Source organism: Lethenteron reissneri, chromosome 41, assembly GCF_015708825.2.
Source record: "Lethenteron reissneri isolate LAM-NWPU_2019-01 chromosome 41, ASM1570882v1, whole genome shotgun sequence".
In the NCBI taxonomy this organism is placed as follows: Eukaryota; Metazoa; Chordata; class Hyperoartia; order Petromyzontiformes; family Petromyzontidae; genus Lethenteron; species Lethenteron reissneri.
The window spans coordinates 361,816-381,163 of NC_083819.1; the positions used below are offsets into that span (position 1 = coordinate 361,816).

The window sequence follows — 19,348 nt, forward strand, 5'->3', positions numbered from 1 at the left end:
AGCGCAAGTGGCGAGTTGGATCTCTGGGCGCGGCAGGCGACCCGCCGGGCCCCACGTGGCGGCAGCTGCCTCCGCCGCCGTTCACCCGGGGCTGTGTGGATGGCCACGGCCCCGTTGCTTCCTTACAGCAAGTGTCTATTTGGTGTGTAGACGCCTCCTGTTGCGCTACTGTTGCACACTTTGACGTCGGCGAGCCGCTCCCATTATCTGTGGGGCACCCACAGGCCGCGCTCGCGTGTCGCGAGCAGCGTGGCTGGTGTCCACTCCTGCAAGGCGGCGGCGGCGGCTCGCCGGCGTGGAAGAGCAGGAGGAGGAGGCCACCCTCTCTCTCGAGAGGGCCTCTCGAGATCGGCCTCGAGTGGAGGAGGCTTCCTCACTCAGCACGCAGTGGCGTCAACAAGGTTATCCAACACGGTGATTTAATGTAAAGTCACACTGCCAGGCCTCGCTAGAATTTCAAAAATTAACATATTAAGCACTTAAATAATATCCCATTCAATAGTTGTACTAGCTGAGACTAACTTGCAGCATGAGCAGGGCACTTCGGCCACACTGGCTTTAGCGAATTCATAAACTCTTGGGCATTGACACATTGGGGTTAGCATTCAGCTTCAATAAGCCTTAACTTGTAAAATGTAAACAAAAATGTATATATTAAAGCACAATAACTAGTGGCGTTTATTATACTACCATTGTGCTGGCAAATTAGAACTGTCAGTAGTTTGCCTGTGACAGCCTCGCCCCCGCCATAGCAACGTAGAATTTCCGCAACTGCCTCATGGCTGTAAATGGGGTATGAGCATCGCCTCATGGTCATATGAAAAGGAAACCGCTCTAATGTTGTGTTCAGCCCGGGATGTTAAGCCCCTAAACCAAACACATCTCCCCTCGGACTCACCGGCACGTGGTGCGGTGCGTGTTGCCTGCTCGAGACGCCCTCACCCAGCAGTGGATAGAGACCGGGCTGTGGATGCACTGCACGTTGCTGCTTGAAGCAGCCGGATCGATCCTACAGCAGAGGTGGCAGGTGACCACTTTCTGAACCATAGCAGAGCTTTGTCCAGTGATGGCTGGGGTACGTCGGACCGTATTAAGTTTCAAGTCAAATTACGATTTTGATTAAAGCTTTCGTGACTGCAGGGATTCATATTCTTGGTTCCTTCGTGACTTTACCGAAAGAACCAAGAATATAAAATTACGATATCAAGTACCCATGTGGCCGTCTCAGGCCGATATCAGAATCTGTACTTATATTGGAGGTATCCGATGAGCGATGAAACTCACAATGTCTAGTATTTTCACAGATGTCCATATCTTGTCAGCCATTGTGATAATTGCGGTGAGATTGTAACGTATTCAAATTCTGTGTCGTGTTGCCTTCTTTGTAATGTGATGACCATTTTTGAAATTAACAAATTGTTCACGTGTGACACACTGTGCCCCACTTGTCGAATGGGTACAGATGAGTGGAAGGTGGCGCGGAGGAAGGAAGCGAGGCCACTGGGTGGCACCAGAGCCTGGGCACAGGCGGTGAGGGCGGGCCTGGAAATCATGCACGATGTTTCACGGATTCAGATTTAAGCCACGTACTAATACACAGGGCTTAATTTCTCAATGAACATATTCTAAGACACTGGTAGACTGGAAGAAGGTACGTGACTTGTAGCTAGAGTCATTGAGAAAGGTATACTGCATGTGTGCCGTGTGCAGATAATTGTTTGGGTCACTGACCCAGACAGAACCAACTACAATAATTGTGCCTTGATAGGACATAATCATTCATTTATTTAAAAATATTTTGATGTGTAGATACATTGGAGTATTTGTGGATAGATTTTTACAGTAAATTCTATGCTAAAGTTTTCATGAGATGTGTAGGGTGAACAACAACAAACGAGACAACACATACAATACAAACGAGAGGAACATTTTCCTAATGAATTTAATTGTTACATGCACATTGCATATGCTTGCCAATCTTGGTTGTTTTTTTCAGTCCAATAATAGCTGTGGCCATTATCACACATAGTAGAGATGATTGCAAGGGTTGGTGGCTCACATAGATTTGTGAAACTCCCGAATATCTTGCACTGTGAGTTGACGAAGAGATGGCAATACAGCAAGTGGGTTTATGCACCGATTTGTGTGGACGTTTGAGCATTATTCCCTAAATATGAATGGGGTTTTTCTGCAGTTTGCCTGGCTTACTCCCAAATGTCCAATTCTCATAATTTAATTGGCACAATATCCCAATCCAGGACCGTAATTATAAATAGACTCGATATTCACTGAGACTTTTCTGGATAAATAAATGACTATGGTGTTGATTAAATCTTTGAAGACTTTTCAACTTTAACCAGGTGGGAGCTCATCAAGGTCCAAGTAAAAATGTTGCAACGCAGACCTTGACGTCTTTAATTGCACTTTAAAATAAACGTCTGTGGGTACAACTCAGATCCTGTTATGTGCAGGAGGGATGATTGTGGGTTCCCTCTTTTGTCAGGATGAGACACCGACACCGACCGAGTGAAGCACATGGGGAGGGCACGTCTTCAGCAGCTGCCGTCTCACAGCTGGCCCAGACGGGGGACACGAGCGACGCACCAGGTCAATGCCGGGGGTGCTGTGGTGGCGGAATGTTAATTACCTCGCCTAGTATACAGGAGGTCGTGGGTTTGATCCAGACCCTGACACCTATATATGTGTAGTTTGTGTGTTCTTATGTTCCCGTGGTCGTGTGGATTTTTCTCTGGGTCTTCTAGTTTTCCCTCCGCATTTAGAAACATACCTTTAGAGCATTTGGCTGCTATACATTTCCACATTATAAGCCACTTCGTTGAGCTATCATTTGTGGCCAGGTCACTTCTGAAAAAGAGTTCTGTATCTAAGTGGACTTTATCTGGTTAAAAAAAACATAGGAGTAAGAGTCAGGAGTGGCCAGCAATAGCTTTCAAAAGTAAATGACTGTGGAAAAGGGGCTTTTGTATATTTGGTTAGCGGTGCTGGCCACACTGACTGAACATGCCCGCTGTTGCAGTGAGCTGATCGTGGGAGGCAGGCACACACCTCTAATCCATTGTTTTGGAGGCAAGGGTCGGGGGATCGTAAAGATTTCTGAAACTCCCAAATCTATTGTGCTATGAGGAGGCTCGGAAATGGCATTACAGCAAGTGAGTGGCATTGCAAATATCTCGGCTGCCTATGATTGGGATAGAGTTAAGAGGTTTTCGGTAGCTAAAGCATATTCCATCCTGTGCATATTTCAAATTCATTTTTGTAGGTCACAAACTGTACATGCAATTCTGTCCTTTGGATTCATTGCTGGTGGTGGTCACAGTACGAAAGCACACTCTAGTGGGTGCGTTAGAGGATTGCGGAATAAACTTGCAGCTGCCACATATTCAATTATAATGTTATACAGCTTGGATCATATTATAAACTTTTCTACTTTTTCTTGCCTATGTCTTTGTATAGCAAACTCGTACGTCCATGTCTAATAGCCAAACGAACAACCTTGGTGGAAGCTGAATTTACTCTACTCTGAAGGTCATATTTTGTCATCTGAAAAAGATTTTCATAGCTAATCGGATTCCTCCAGTCTAAATAAGTATTCTGATTCTGACAAACTATGCTTTTTGATTGTTTCTACTCATTGCATGTCAGTTGTGCTATCAGAGTATCAAAGTGAAAAGGTGATGAAACATGTTGTCACAACTCCCCAAGATAGCAAAATATCGCACCTTGTCAGGGAATGGCCATAACCCTGAAAGATCTCACACCACAGAGAAGACACTTATAGTCAATTGGCTGCTCACCTCACACCAGATCGTACACCTTCATACACTATTAAGATTTTTTGACTGCTTGCCACTCATTCTTTATTCACTATTTTAAAGTAGAACACCGATGGCTACATTAGACTGGATTAACAGAAAAATGCTACAATTAAATTATAATGTGCTGAGATGAGTGAACTAAACTGAAGTGTAACATTGTGCAGCTAGTATTGATTTACCATACTGTGTACTGGTCACATTGATCTCAGAGTTGCCCAAAGTTGTAAACAAGGCAGTGCAAAAATTACGACAGCAATCCCTCGCCAACTGCGGGGGTTTGGTTCCTAGAAAAGGCCGCGGTAGGCAAAGCCGCGGTTGGTAAAGCACAAGGGGCTTATGGGAGTACACAGATAGTAAACCGTGTATACATGAATTCCGTGGTTGACAAGTTCACGTCTGGCGACGGATTGCTGTACTTGCAAATGTACGAAAACATTTTGTATATGTTTTGAAAATTAAATATTTACGAAAAAAAATAACCTTGAATTTTTTTTCCCATATAATCCTGGATTACCCACGATGTTTCCTAACTTCTTCATATTAAAATTCACGGTAGTTCTTTGTAATTGTTTCAGAACTCCCAGGCTTCTACTTTGACCGCGAGAAGAACCGTTACTTTCGACTGCTGCCCGGCCACAACAACTGCAACCCCCTGACAACGGAGAGCATTTGCGCACGAGAGAAGGAGCGCCAGCGTTTGCAGCTGCTCAAGCAGGATGAGAGCACCAACAGGGTAAGGGTCAACTGCCCACCCATGGTCACCCGCTCACCTGCTCACTTACCCGCTCACTTGCTCATTCGCTCACCCGCTCTCACCTGCTTACTTACCCAAAACTGTAGAATGAAACGTAAATTATCAATTTGTAAAACTACAATCATGATTCTAAAACTGAAATTACCATTAACAGGACACCAATGACTGTTACCTGAGACAACAGTTTGTATTTACATTGAGGAGTGCAATTGAAATCAAAGATTGAGGGACTACATTGGGAAAGGTACACAAGCAGGATAAAGAAACATTCATGCTGTTCACCATTCACATTGCATGATCACTTTAAACATGTTGTACGCTTTTGTTCCATGATGCAATATCCATTCTTCGGACTCTTCACTCTGAAGAATACCGAATGCCCTATAACCTTAGCCAGTTTTTCACAATGCAGTGTTAATGAGTGACGTGGTCAGTTTTCTTCTCTTTGTAGCTCAGCTGAGCTGCCTACAGCTCATTTGCAAATAATGGCCACGTTCCATCTGCTGGTTTTATCCTGACCATGTGGCATGAATCACACGGTCATGTGAATGATTCCAACTGGTGTAAATCCACCGCTGCTTGTGACTCTTGCGTGTGTGTGTCTTAACCTTTCTCCCTGCGAGGTCCCTCAAAATGGAGTGCCGGTCACCAGGGTGCTCAACGAGCGAAGAGCTGGCTTCCACTCGACACGATCCTACAGCAGGTCCGTTCAACTTTGTACAGCACCGTTGTGAATCCACTGCTGGCTGAGGTCCTCTCTAAACCCTGTGCCGGCCGTGAGGGTTATTGGACCATATTTCACCACGCTGGTCAGCACGGGTTGGTGAAGGTGTGGAGCTGTAGATGTGGACGCATCGGAGTACAGGACAATGGATTTTTCTGCTCTCAACCTCTGCTGCTCATTGTGTAGCTCTGCAAGCCCTATCTATTATGATAACCTCTTTATGCATAGTGGTCACCCCTCCAAGCACTATCCAGGATCAAGCCTGTTTAGCTCCAAAATCTGACGAGATCGGGCACATTCCGTGTGATTTGGTCATCGGCTAAGGCTATTAAACTTTAACTCTTAAGCTCTATTATTGGTTAATTAACCGCTTGAGTAATACAGTGATCTAGTGGTTTTGACGGGCCTCATTCACGCATTTGGTAACCTCTCCTCTCCCATGCAGGTTGATGCACGAGCTGAAGCTTGTGGCCATGCAGCGGCGGGTGGTGCACTCCGTGAGTGGCGACTTCGGGCTAATGGAGGTACGGCTGCCCCGTTACCGGTGACGGAGTGGTCCGGTGAGCTGCCCTCTGGGTCCAGGATTAACCGCTGTTGGAGCTCTGCCTCATGCTGTTTGTTTAACTTCGTAAATGAGAAGCTTAAAGTTGCAGCGAGGAGGCCGTGTGCAGGCCAGGCATTTGGCAACAACCAATTTTCTATGAATGAAGGGAAAATATTGATGATTCTGGAGTCAGGCGAAGTTATCACTCTGATGGTTTTGGTTGCAGTCCATGCCTGTGTAATCTGGATGCTGTATTTGTGAATCACAGAGAGCGATTTGAGTTATTGTGTGTGTGTAACACTCACCAGCCGATCAACAAAGTGATGCTCGTATTATGCAGTACTGCAAGTAGGTTTGCTGATCTATGTTCCGTTTTAAGAGGTTTATCTCTTCTACTAATGTGTAGACTTGCTCGGAATTTCAGATTCCTCATACGAAAGGAATTGGCCAAATTTAGCGAAACCTTTTCGCACCTTCCTGAAATAAATCTTGTCAGGTGTATTAACACTTTTCTGGGTGAATAAAAATGTCCGTATGGGTACAGTCATGGTGCAATGTACAGGGTGCATTAACTGCAGGTCACACTGTGCAACTGTTGTTTGACCACTCTTGTTGGGACTATTACAGTGACGTAGCTACCATTCCTATCTTGATAAGGAACGTTTTTTCCCTATCCACATTTGCGGTGGCTGGTATGACGCGATTTGGCACGTCCTATTTGCTACAGCTCGACTCAAAATCGGAGCGCATCTTCGCTCTGTACAACGAGCACACCCACTACAAGTATGGGCTCTTTGACCTGTCCTGTCGGGAGGGCAAGCTCCATACCAAGATATACGGTCTGCTCAAGGCTTCTCCCTGCAAGGTAGGGATGTCGCCAAGGGAGCGCTTGATTGGTCACGTGCACTGCAGCATTCTGGAGCGTTTGTGTGTCTAAGAAAACTCGGGGACCATGTGACCAAAAAATATTGAATTGTGCTTAACTTGCAAAAGAGAGTTTGGTTTCAATGGTTCTCACCTTCTACATATGTATCATGATCGTTTTATTTAAAGGAAGACAATCCAAAAAAAAAAGTGTTATTTAGTACATGCCCATATAAGCTTTGTGTCTGAAGCTGAGCAAAATAATTTCACATTGTTGTGTACGTGTTGGTGTGTGTGCGTGTGTCTGTCTGCCTGCCTGTCTGCCTCAACAGCTAAACTCCATGAGTTGGGCATCGTTCAATGGGAAGGACTCTCATATTTTGTATCCTTTGCCCATTATTACAAAGTGACGACCATTTTGTCACTACACAATACATTGTGGTTTAACCTTGATTCTTCATAATGGGTGGAAATGGTGTCAGTTGTATGTTCATATACTCATATTGGGATTAGTGGGCCAGTGGATACCTTTAGCAGTTGCCCGGTGAATAACCAAAATGCTGATTTTAAGCTTTTGTGACTGCAGGAATTTATACTCTTTGTTTCTTTCGGTAAAGTCACATAGATAGAAAAAATAACTGAAAGATCACGACGTTTCGATAGCAACACAAGCCATCGTCTTCAGGTGAAAGAATACAGCAGGTGGACAGCTGAGGAGGAAATGTAGCGAGAGAGCTACCTCAACCAAAGGTTATAGACGTCTGTGGTGGGTACAACCCGAGGGTAAGTGGGCAGGACGAGGGATGGAATTTGCAAGTATATGTAATCGCAGAGAGGGTAGGGGTGGGTGACCTCGGCTAATCCGAGGAGGGGGGAGGGGGAGAAGGGGGGGCTGCTGCAACGGGCGAGATGGTGGGGGTGAAATTTACAGAGGGAAAAAGGTGATAGAGAGAAAAAAAAGATATAAAACTTAGCAACATTTAGAAATGTAATGAAACTCAGAGAATCGGCCAACACAACAGTTAACACTATACTTGGTTGATCAACGTCCTTCCAAAGATAGCTACATTTTGCATCCATCTTCTCGGTTGAAGTCATGTCTGAGTTGTGTGGAACCGATCGAATTGGGCAGCAGTGTTCCTTTGTGGGCCATGGTTTGAGATTGGTGACCGCAGTCGTACTGTGGGCTGTTGGTAATCGTCCTTCGAGGTGAGAGGTCGACACACCTGCCGTGCGATGTTCCGACGCGGTTCAACACAGACCGTTGTCTGCAGGGTAAATTGGGACTCCACTGGGATGACTGCATGCTTAATACCTTTGCCAGAATTCCATGTTATACATGCTGTTGGAACATAAGCAGCATTCGTTGCACAGGACTTGAGTTGAATTGTCTGTCTGTCTGTCGAGAACCTGTGCACCATTCAGAAACACCTATTATAACTCTCCTTGCTACCTGACCTGGTTTCTGGTTACAGTTTCTGTTTACTGCTGTAGAGAAATGGTACGTGAGTAGTACAATGAGTCACTGCGGAGTCACGTGATCGTGGGAGCTGGGACACCGAGCCTTGACACTGCTCTTGAACAACAACAGAGTGCAGCTCGTTCCAGTGAGGTCGTCAAACATTGACATAGAAGTCAAAGTAGTTTTCCATTTAAACAAGCTCAAAGCATCTAAATTAGACTGTTTTAATCAGTGCATATTGCCTGATCAGGAACATGGACACAGGTTAGTATTTGGAACATAAGTTCATAGAAAGATACATTCTCGTACTACAATGACAGACGAAGAGGAGTATATGGATTAGTAACATATGTACGTTACAGATGTAATTTTACCTGTGAATAAAACTAAGTGGCTTTGGGCCGGACATGTCGCTAGTGAGGATGATGGCTGATGGCAGAACAACTACTGAGTGGCAGGCAAGGAAGGGGATGCACCCAAGAAGTCATCCTCCTTGGAGATGGTGCAACGAGGTTGGCTGAGGCACAGGCTCTGGATGGGTGGTTAAAAATATTTGGCTTCTGCTATAAATGTCGACATGATCAGCCACTTCGTTGAGCTATTATCTGTGCCCAGGTCACTTCTGAGAAAGAGCTACACAGCTCAGTGGGGGGCTTCATTGGTGAAATAAAGAGCTTAGTTTTAGTAAGTTTAGTAAACCCGAGTATTACTGTACATTGACATTTCTCTTCGTAGGCCTAACCCTGTTATTTGCCCCCACTCCCCTCCAAACCGGGTGTCACTGGTTAGCTGTTCACTGCTCACGCCGTGCACTTTCACTTCCTTGACCTTCGCCTGTATCGTTCAGAATTGCTCGCAATGAAGTGGCGGTGAGTGACGGTGCGATGCACGCGTCGGTGGAGCTGGTGCCCGTCTCGTATTTCACTGGAGAAGGCACAGGTCCTGCTCGTTAGCCGCGTCTGCTTTAATTGATTCTGCTTGTACAGAATTAACCCCATACACCTGCTGGAATTTTAACATCATGTTTATATGCAATAGCGTATTCTCAGAATGATAAAATGTTATGTCTTCCCTGTATTTTAATTGGGAGTATGTCTTATCCAGAGAATATTTTTTTTTCGATGTTTTAAGTACCGGGAGTTCAGAATCATCTTCCGGTAGATGGTTTTCCAGAGCAATACATAATCACCCAGAGGAGAGATGACACCCACCAGCTCTGCAGAATCATCTTATGAAAGACATCTCCCGAATTTAAATTGGCATCTTCATAATCCTGTTATAGAAGATGGCTCTTTGTCGTACCATATTCTCCCGATTTAAAATATATATTTGAAAAAACATGGCTCCAAAGTTTGTGGTGTTTTATAATCTGGAGAATATAGAAAATGTTTCGTCTTATATCTTGTGGCAATTTTGATTTGTGGCATTTGTGTTGCCTGCCTCGTTCTATCTCATACCATTATATATTGTAAATAAATTATCTTAATATAATTTGCATATATTGTAATTTCTAGATATTACACAATTTGATGTATGTTGAACTTCTTTTGCATCGTATGTAGCTAACCGTGCCAACCGCGCATTTATTGTAACTATGGGAATGGGGCGGTGTGGATTAGTCGCCTGCCATGCTCTTAGGTTTCCTCCCACGCTCAAGTAACACAAAAGCAAACCAATCAATGCTCCTCCGAAGCAAGACCTCCTAAATAAGAGGCTTGAGACCTGTATTGCTCTGCCTGCTAAAGACAATCAGGCCAGACGATTCCTCGATGATTCTCTCTCACTCCACAGGCATTGATGCAATCTTCAACTTCACCATCCTCACTTTTTCCTGCGTTTATGGCCGTCATCCTCAACACAACCACTGCTTCAGTGCAGGTGATCCTATCCTATTGGCATGATGCAACACTTACAGATGTTCTTACTTTAATAGAACTCTATGCAGTCAACTCTCGATTATCCAGGTTAATGGGGTAGGAGTGATTCTAGTAGAACTTAAAACAACTGGACAGGGGTGAAGATATAGGACGTGTCATCTGTATGTATTACTTCTTAAAATGATTGGTTTACTTACTGACATGTTTGCAGTAAAAAATAAACAATAGCAACATTGCATACTTATCCTTTGTTCGGATCTCTCCCAAGGTCGACTCGGCATAAAAGAGGACGGCTTTCCGCAGTGTTCTTAAAAGACTGTACAGTCTTTAGCTGTGGTTTGTGACACGGGATGGAGAAAATAATTTGGAGAGAAAGAGAAATGAGGGAATTCCAGAGCAGCTTCAGTAGGAGACAAGTCTAATTAGAACTATCTAGAAAGCAAGATATGTGGATTGGGAGGCACATTCTCAGAGGTGGCAGCTTGATGAAGGAAGTTCTGGGAAAGAGGCCAAGAGGCAGAAACGTGAATGTTGCTGAATAACTTGAAGGCAGCGGGGGATCCACACCGTGAAACGAAGAAGAATAAAGCTGAAGACCAACAGGTTGGAGGGAGTTTGAGCCAAACGCCTGCCGTGCAGCGGATGGCTTAAAGAATACTTCCTGTCCAAGCCAGATGGCAGATGTCCCCCTCTCTGTGTTCACCCATCTAGGCTGCTCGGGGAAGGCGGTGGTGACGGATGTTGTTACCGGGCACCAGCAGACCATCCACACACACAGCGACGTCTTGGCACAGTGCTTTGCAGAGCAGGTGTGTGTACGCCCACACACGCACAAACAAAAGCATTACCATTGATGTTTTGTTAAATACATCTTGAAAACTAGATCCGACGCCTTCGTGACTGCAGGAATTACTCTTTTGTTCTTTCGGGAAAGTCACGTAGAAAATAAAATAATAATAGAATACGACGTTTCGGTTGCAACACAAGCAACCATCATCAGGTAAGAATGAATGATAAAACACAGACACGGGAACAGCATAGGCAGACACACATGCAGAGAGAGACACACAAAGACACAGAGCGAGTCCTGTTCCCGTGTCTGTGTTTTATCATTACGTGTTAAACCAAGGTTGAAATAACAACACATTTGGTCTGTTCTAACCAAGAGGTATGTGTACGTACGCGCCGCCTCTGCCCGTTAGAGCCCGCTGCTGTACTGCGGCTGTCGGTCGGGCAAGGTGTGGCGGGCAGACCTGCGGGACGGGACAGGGCCCAACGGCTCGCGACGGCGAACGCTCGCTACTCCGGCACGAGTCGGCCATCGTGGCCCTGCGCATGCTCGCCGATGAGAACTATCTGCTCGCCAGTGACATGGCCGGCAAGGTGCGCTGTGTGTGTGTGTATGTTGAACTTGTTTTGCACCGTATGTAGCCAACCGTGATAATCGGAGGTGCGTGGGGGGAAGGACAACAAAATAAACACAAAAACAGTTCTCAATAAATTATTTTCAATCTAGATTTAAAAGTGCGTAGCTCCATTGGCTTCTACTGTCGGAAGGAAGCGTGTTCCAGATAGCTGCAGAAGCGCATCTGAAAGCGTGCGATGCAGTGAAGCACCACAAGTGGAAAGCAAACTCAAAGTTAAAAGGCCACGTTTGGCGATCGAATAGAATCATCGAATACATTTGGTATTCGTGCCATTATAGCACGATGCTATCACGAAGGCGCTATGTTTCACAGACTTAGTCTCGCTTTGTGTAATGGGTGGCTCTGGTAGTTTAGAGGGATGAGTGGCTTAGGGGGATGGGTGCCTGAGAAGGGTGGGGAGCTTGGGATGGGTGGCTCAGAGGGATGGGTGGCTCAGAGGGATGGGTGGCTGACTTGGCAGCTCAGTGGAATTTGTAGCTTATGGGCTGGGTGGCTGAGGGTAATGCAAGACACATTGGGCTCGGGAGGCTCATGGATGTTTCGCGCCCTCGTAAACCTCTGCCCTCCCGCCTCGCCTGTACATTCAGATTAAACTGTGGGACGTGCGGACGCAGAGAAGCGTGCTTGAGTACCATGGGCATCACAACGAGCACGCCATCCTCCCTCTGCATGTCAGCGACGACGAGAACTTCATCGTGGCCGGTACACACAAACCCACGTAGAGCACTTTGTCAAATCGCATTCTTCAGTGTGGAATACACAGGAGAGATGTTTACTCATCCAAGGCATTGATGGATGAGTCACTTAGGGGGATGGGTGGCTAAGATTTGTATTTGCAGTGTTCAAAACATCCCAATGCCCGATGGCAAGGGGATGTCGTGTTTTTGTGTAAAACGAAAACGCATGGGAGTGCAGAGCAGTTGTAAAGCTGCCTTGGAACAGGAAGTTGTCCGTGAGTGCCAGGGTGTGGTGAGATGCACTCCACAGGCATAGTGCACAGGTCATCATAGTTTGTAGTGTATGAGAATATCCTATTGTTGTGTGCTGATTGAACAGCTGGACTGGCTGCTCCAAAGTCACCAAGTGGACATTCATCATTTGTGAATGCACTCGTGCCCTTGTCAGTGTTAAACTGAGGTTCACTTCCAAGCGATAGCGATGGCAAATGCCAGTAGTGCGTCATAACTAATATTTTCGTAGGCCTACCTTGGATCGACTTGGCCTGAAATGAACACCTGGTGCAGTGTTTAAATGTCGGTACTGAGGGGACACAGGTCGTCCAGCGTGGTGTTGGCCACACCAACCCCTTGTGCTCTGCACCAGCCTTAAAAGTAGCTCGTAAACAGCACTTGTTCTTACAAATTATGTAGTCTATACTGGAGATGTCTTTTTTAATACAATCATATTTTTGTGCATGTGCACGTCTGTCATTATAATAACCGATTCTGCTGCTGCTTTGCTGCTGTACTCAGATTGCCGACACCTCTATAATTCTTATTTCGTGCTGCTCATACCTTTGGTTACTACTGTTGGGTGGCTCAGAAGGGGGGGATAGGTGGCCAAGATAACTGTTGCCCATTCTGCCGTTGTCCGCCGCTGCTGCTATATCTGCGCATCGCTCAGTCGGACAGGACAACTCCACGCGCTTTTGGCGGCTTCGCGACGGCCTCCTCCTCCGCACCATGCCAGTCTGCCGTGCCCGTGTCCTGCACCAAAGCCGCCCCGAGCGTGGCACTGATGCCGAGTCTCGGTGGCCCCCATGGGGCACCTGGTCTGCTCGTGGCCGCCGGCCAGCGCCTCTTCCACTATAGCTATTGACATCGCGTCCTGCTGTTGCCACAGGCAGGTTGGTGAGACAACTCTTCGTGTTCCAGTGCGCACCCTGTTGAAGATTTTTGTACGCGGCTGGTGATTCAAAAACCGCTGCGGAACACAATTCTGTTTTTAAAGACAACCCTGAAAAACTAGCGACGTGCATGTACATACCTCGTCGGCATAGAAGTCAGGGTGCAGTGGGGAGCCTACTGCACAATGAACTTGGCTACCTGAATGATCCCAGTCACAGGTAACATTCAAATTATATTCCTGGCCACAGCGAAATCCCATCCTGTTCAGTCTCCCACAGCTCGTCTTGGACAGTTTACCACTTTGGTGTCGGCAAGGGTGTTCTAGCGTGTTACGCGCTCTCACTCGTCCATGACCAGCCTCCGGTTTAATGTTTGTGTCCCGATTGCCTTTCCTTCCAGAACCCACCCTTGCCTGCTCTTCTATTTATTCATTTTACTATTCTATTGATTAATATTTAATAGTTTAAGCCAATTGTTTATATTTGTAATACAATTAGTTCCACTTTTTTGGTATTGTCACAAACCTAATTTCCTCCAATCCTGAAGCCGTTTGTTCCCATTGATACACTTCTGTTTATCCAGCTTATCTCATGGACTGTTGGCATGAAGTGAATACCTGGTGCGTTCCCTTTCTCTCGTTCCTACTTCTCCTGTAATGGCTCCGTCTCCACCCAAGTTTCACTGTAAATCTTTAAAATCCTAACGCTTCAGTTTGTTCTGGCGGTTAAGACAAATCAGCTGACAAAACTGTTTCCATCTTTTAAATTCTTCATCCTGTCAGTATCCGTTTTTTTAAATCAAAGCTTGTCCAATCTGGTGTAGATTATTCGAGTATTAATTGCCTTGCTCTTGATTTGAAGTTGTATGGAATAAAAAAAAGTTTCAATCCATTTGCACATTAAAATTTGCTTTGTGTTCCAGGGAGTTGTGTTTATGCAATGCAAGATTGATTTTGCCCACATTTTTGGCTTCAGTTTACATTTTTATGAACAAACACCGCATCATGTAGACTCACAGCCTGTAAAAAATTGATTGTGGAAATATTTACATCACTGTACATAGATAAATGATTTATCTTACATGTTTAGGAATAAAAGACACGGAAAAACCAGTTTGTAATTTTTTTTTATTTTCCACCTGGAAGTGACAAGAACTTGTAAAATATCACTTTTGACAAGTTAAAAGCTTAAAATTGTATAATAGTGCATCTGAGAAGTTTTATTAGAGTTTGTCGCAAATTAAACTCCTTAGTTGATAAGGAAATTAAGTATTCGTGACCGAATGCTAGGTTTTTGCGCTCAATGCCAGTACCTCGTATGAACACGGATGGTGTATTCATGAAACCTACTGACAGTGAAGAAAAAAGAATCCTAATTTGATAAACCTACAACTGGGGGGGCACACATGAAGAGACCTGGCAGTGAATCCAGCTTCAATGCTGGACTTGATTTTAAATACATGCCTATCAACCACTTTTTATTTTAATGCCAAACAACAAAAAATTTGCCCAAGATTAAGATAATGGAAATGCAGGGCTGCAGGTTAGTTTATTAAAACATGCTGATGGAAATGTTAAATGTTTAAAGTTTCACGTTGTTGATAGGCTTTGAGTTGATGAATGATGAATTGGTTTAAACAATGAGCACTAAAATAAGCTAAACATTTTGTTTAAATGACAAACTGTAAAATGAAAAGAGAAAATAAACATCTACACAGGTACATTACTCGTGTAAACACACACCATTGAAATTGCCACAACCAAAATTCAGCACTTGTGAAAATGTAACGGCAACGTCGCTTGCCATCCTGTCGCTGTGATTCAACATTCTTCAAAAGTCTGTCGCTCACCTCTCTGCTGCACTGATGGATGATATTCTAGGATGAGATGGCAAAACAAATGTATTGGCTGGTAACCCAGATTGGTCATCGGGCTCATCATTCTGCTGAATAAGGAGTGGCAAATTCGAAATCCAAGTTACAAACAGCAAAAGGTCTCAAATATATTTCAGAGGTTATTAATTTACATATATTTCACTAATAATTTAAAGTGTGCCTTTTTTGCGCAACGGAACTCGCGTGTTAAAGGAAATCTAATTCACTAACAATGCAAGGTGCGTATCATTTACCACTTAATCTGGGGTCTCGCCTTCATAGCACGTAACCATTAACTTATTTTTGTGTTGTATAGTAATTATATCTTAACATTTGCATCTTATTGTATTTCACCTGAAAAAGGACAAAGGTAGAACGCAATGTGTATATATAGTAAGTACATCCTCATGAACGCTAATATAGATACACTACAATTATCTTACAAAATCACAGCCCCCCCCCCCCAAAGCAAATGAAAGAGATTGCTTCCAGAACATACAATTTGTTTACAGTTTACCGTGATTGACGATACATCATAGTGATGCCGTGCTGGACATTGAAGTGGTGCTCGTGATCACACTGTGACCATGGGGTCCTTGCAAGATGAAGTCACAGAGGGAAATCTGATCATTAGAGAAGAGCACCAAGTTGGACGACGAACCAGTCACACCTCGTACAAGAGCCCCTGATTCGTGGGACTTCCCACAAACCGACGTTACGTCTTCTGAAAGCTAGTGCTAAGAGTTACTGCAGAGCTGCTAAATTAAAGTGAATGAAGCAAACCCATTGCTTGTCCCCACATCGAGACAGCACGACACACAAATAAAATATTTGTGCAAGCAAAAATGGGTCTTTGCGTGGTTTTTATATATACCCCACTTAACAGCTGCTGGGTCCAGGTAGGACTGTCTTAAAACTTCAAATGTGATCATTTGAAGTCTCCCTTCCACGGCCTGTGGTGCTTGGTTTGCCTGGGTTATGCACATAAGTTGTGAACTACTAAACAGGGAAAGCAATGCAAAGCACACGCATGCCAACACTAAGTTGCCGCTCACGGATTGTCAATGACAGGGTCGGACGCTGGGCATGTGCTCTAAAGGCTTTAGATATGTAATCCTTGAGGTTGTATAGGGATGGAGAGGAGTTACTTCCTAGAGGTCAGATAACCCACAGATGTACCCCCATTCTCTAAAACAGCTTAGCTGAAATGGTATGGTCATCATCAGCGTCTCGTTAGCAGTTGATAACAAGATAAAATGATACTCGAAAAATATTATGAATTAGCCCCATAGGTGGGTCAGCTGCAGAGTGAACTCTGAGTTGTCCACCATGCGGGAAAGCAGAAATATCAATCATTAAATACATAATACATTGCTTCATGGGCCAGACTGGATTTTGAAGATGTAATGCTATCATTACAATTATCTTGTGCTCATCATAGTGGGCACAGCTGATGTCGACTCATTGCAAAACCTGGCTCAGAATTTGCATAAATTGACACAGTTCAGATTTTAAACAATAAATGCTGGTATGATGATTCATGTACTTTAAAAATCCTGGTACCATGGCGACTGGATAAATGACCTGCCAGTCGTTCCCAACACTAATCACTTGACGAGCATGTCCATTCACTCGAACAGCACTGTGGGGTGTGGTGTTTTGTATTGTTGGGGTTGCCAACAGACATTCACACCAATGATAGACTACATAATACATATCCATTTAAACTTTAGCACGGTTGGCTACATACGGGGCGAAAGAAGTTCAACATACATAACAAAACCACGGCCCTTGCTACGTAACAACATGTTAGGTTATCTCGTACAAGCGCATTTGATTTATTTGACTCGTCTCAATATTGTTTCCACATTAGGAAGACAGGAAAAAGCAAGTGTTGAGTGAATGATGGGAGGAGATACAATACTGACCTCTAATGTCTGTGACAACACCCGATAAAAGCAATTTTGAGTTTAGGAATAACTATCTTGATGAAAATGGACTTAAGATTCATGTGCATTATGTCTATGCAATTTGCACAAGCAGTAAAAATGTCCACATTGCATTATCGTGCTTTGTAGAGTGCCCAGAGCCTAGGATGAGTGCAATTTGTAGAAATAATGTTATTTCCTTGTTTACATGTATACAGATCATCAACTGTCTGCTGGTGTCAAAACGGTGTGAAACTTAGTCATACCGATGTTAATCTGTCGCAGCCAACAAAGGAAAAAGCGAAGTTGGTCTAAAGAGACATAACTGCAAAAGGGAGGAGTCAGAGGGAGAGGCGACGCATAAGGACAGGAAGAGCTTAAATTGCAATCGATGCAAGCACCTACATCAACCTCACAACTTGGAAGATACGACGGCTCAGAGAGGCTGTTTGGTTTGGATAAAAAGTAGGCAGATCTCTTCACACCGCAGATGACAGAGGTAAAGAAATGCAGTTGGTAAGTGTCAGTGGCAATGTGAATGGTGAGTGATTTTGAAAATGTTTGGCTATCCACTGGGATTATCACCCTCCCAAGTCATCATCCTTGGTCACTCTGCTCAACAACTGTTAGCAAATTCAGTTATTACAAAGCCGTCTTCACGAAAGCAAGCATCATTGGCTTCCTGCCCACTACAGAGCCACGTTCCATCACGTCAGTGGTACTTCCCTGAATACGAAGCGACGTCCTCCATTCTGAGAATTATTTTCAAGTCCCTGCAATTAAGCGGAGCTGCAGTTCTACCTTTTGTGCAACTGCGGTCCTCTTTAGCAAGCGATCGATGGGCTGCAATAGGAAGGAAGCAAAGTCATGGTCCTCGTAAGAAAGATGATAATCTCCCAAATAAACCAGCCATGCAATTATTCCACCACAACTCTAAAACAACTAATGCATCCCCAATGAGTTGACTCCCAAAGCAACCATGTGCCACCTAATTCGCAGACTCATTAACTCCCCTGATTGAATCCATCTCTATTGGCTTCCCTTATTTATACACGGGGGAAACACACGCACGAGTCTTACGGGGTATTGGAAACCAAACACGGGGTTCCCTGCAGTGATTCTTGAATCGCATTAACACAGAAAAAGTCACCGCACAACCATTCTCACGACACATCCAGACTTCTCCACTTGGGGAGGGGGATCAACCAAACATCGCCCCTTGCTTCCAACAGTTACAAGAATGTGAGTGGGCAGGGGGAAGAGCAGGAGGAGGAAGGCAGAAGTCAAGAGGTTTAGAGTCAAAGGATCGTGGAGTAAGAGGAGGTGGTGGTTGTCTCAGAGCTCCCCCTTGCACTTGCTGCAGGTGTTGCAGACCCGCACGGGATGGTCCCACCCTCGTGACGGCACCGGCCGTCGCGCCGTCGAGCACTCGTTGCAGAAGCCCTTGCCGCAGGCGCGGCAGTGGTGCTTGGCGAGCTTCCCTGAGGTCATGTCCTTGTTGCAATCCTGGCAGGATGTGATCTCGTGGTCGGGGACCCAGTAGGTTGGCCGCGCCACGTCCTTCACCAGGCCTGCAGGGGAAGCAAGCAAGTGCGGCCACGGTCGGGAAATAATGGCTGTGTGCAAAAACATCGCGTCGCTGTACCCCAATTGCAGTGATGGCGCTCGGGCATGAGAACACGAAGCAAAGGCGTAGGGGCTCCCGAGTAGCTCCAGGGCCCCCAAACTCATGAACGAAATGTCATCCTAAATTTAAATCCTAATCATTATAAAGCATCTAATTAATTGCTCTCATCCCCATCTTGTGTATTCCTCATGTAATGTCGTGTTTGCGTCTTGCCTACATCCGTCTCATCTATTCTCTTATCTCCCAGAACTTAAATATTTTTGTCTGTATTTACGTTATATTATTACAGTTCTATCTATTGTCTACATCTCTAATGTCACCTCACAAGGAGTTTATACAAGAACACCGTTTCATACCCAGGCAATGCCTTTATTGGGCAATACTAACAATGGCAGAGTACGAATCTTTTCACAACATCGCAATAAGCATCTCGATCCTGTAGCGGTGTCTCCCAGTGACTGAGCAGGCGCAGGTTGGCAAGCGAGGATATTACAATAATTACTTATTTACACAGAAGAGCCATACTTGAGTAGTCTGCAGACTCCTATTCAGGAGAGTCCTGCTACATTGGGATGCTTGGCACACA

The 19,348-nt window shown here is 44.9% G+C and overlaps 2 protein-coding genes across 2 annotated transcripts in view; one reads left to right on the forward strand and one right to left on the reverse strand.

The window, feature by feature from the left end:
* Positions 1 to 15,680, forward strand: LOC133352703 (DDB1- and CUL4-associated factor 4-like). Its single transcript, XM_061568526.1, is given in 17 exon segments — positions 1 to 142; positions 225 to 414; positions 1,463 to 1,530; positions 2,504 to 2,607; positions 4,412 to 4,569; positions 5,214 to 5,293; positions 5,760 to 5,838; positions 6,586 to 6,723; positions 7,055 to 7,104; positions 9,032 to 9,123; positions 9,976 to 10,062; positions 10,773 to 10,870; positions 11,264 to 11,322; positions 11,324 to 11,444; positions 12,076 to 12,190; positions 13,112 to 13,176; positions 13,178 to 15,680. Coding segments are annotated over 15 exon segments (1,443 nt in total). The 5' UTR covers positions 1 to 142; positions 225 to 414; the 3' UTR covers positions 13,307 to 15,680.
* The window catches only part of ZFYVE1 (zinc finger FYVE-type containing 1), a 27,156-nt gene continuing 22,368 nt past the window's right edge, over positions 14,561 to 19,348 (reverse strand). Inside the window, 1 exon segment of the mRNA XM_061568525.1 lies at positions 14,561 to 18,706. Within this exon segment, the coding sequence (XP_061424509.1) occupies positions 18,471 to 18,706 (236 nt within the window). The 3' untranslated portion in view covers positions 14,561 to 18,470.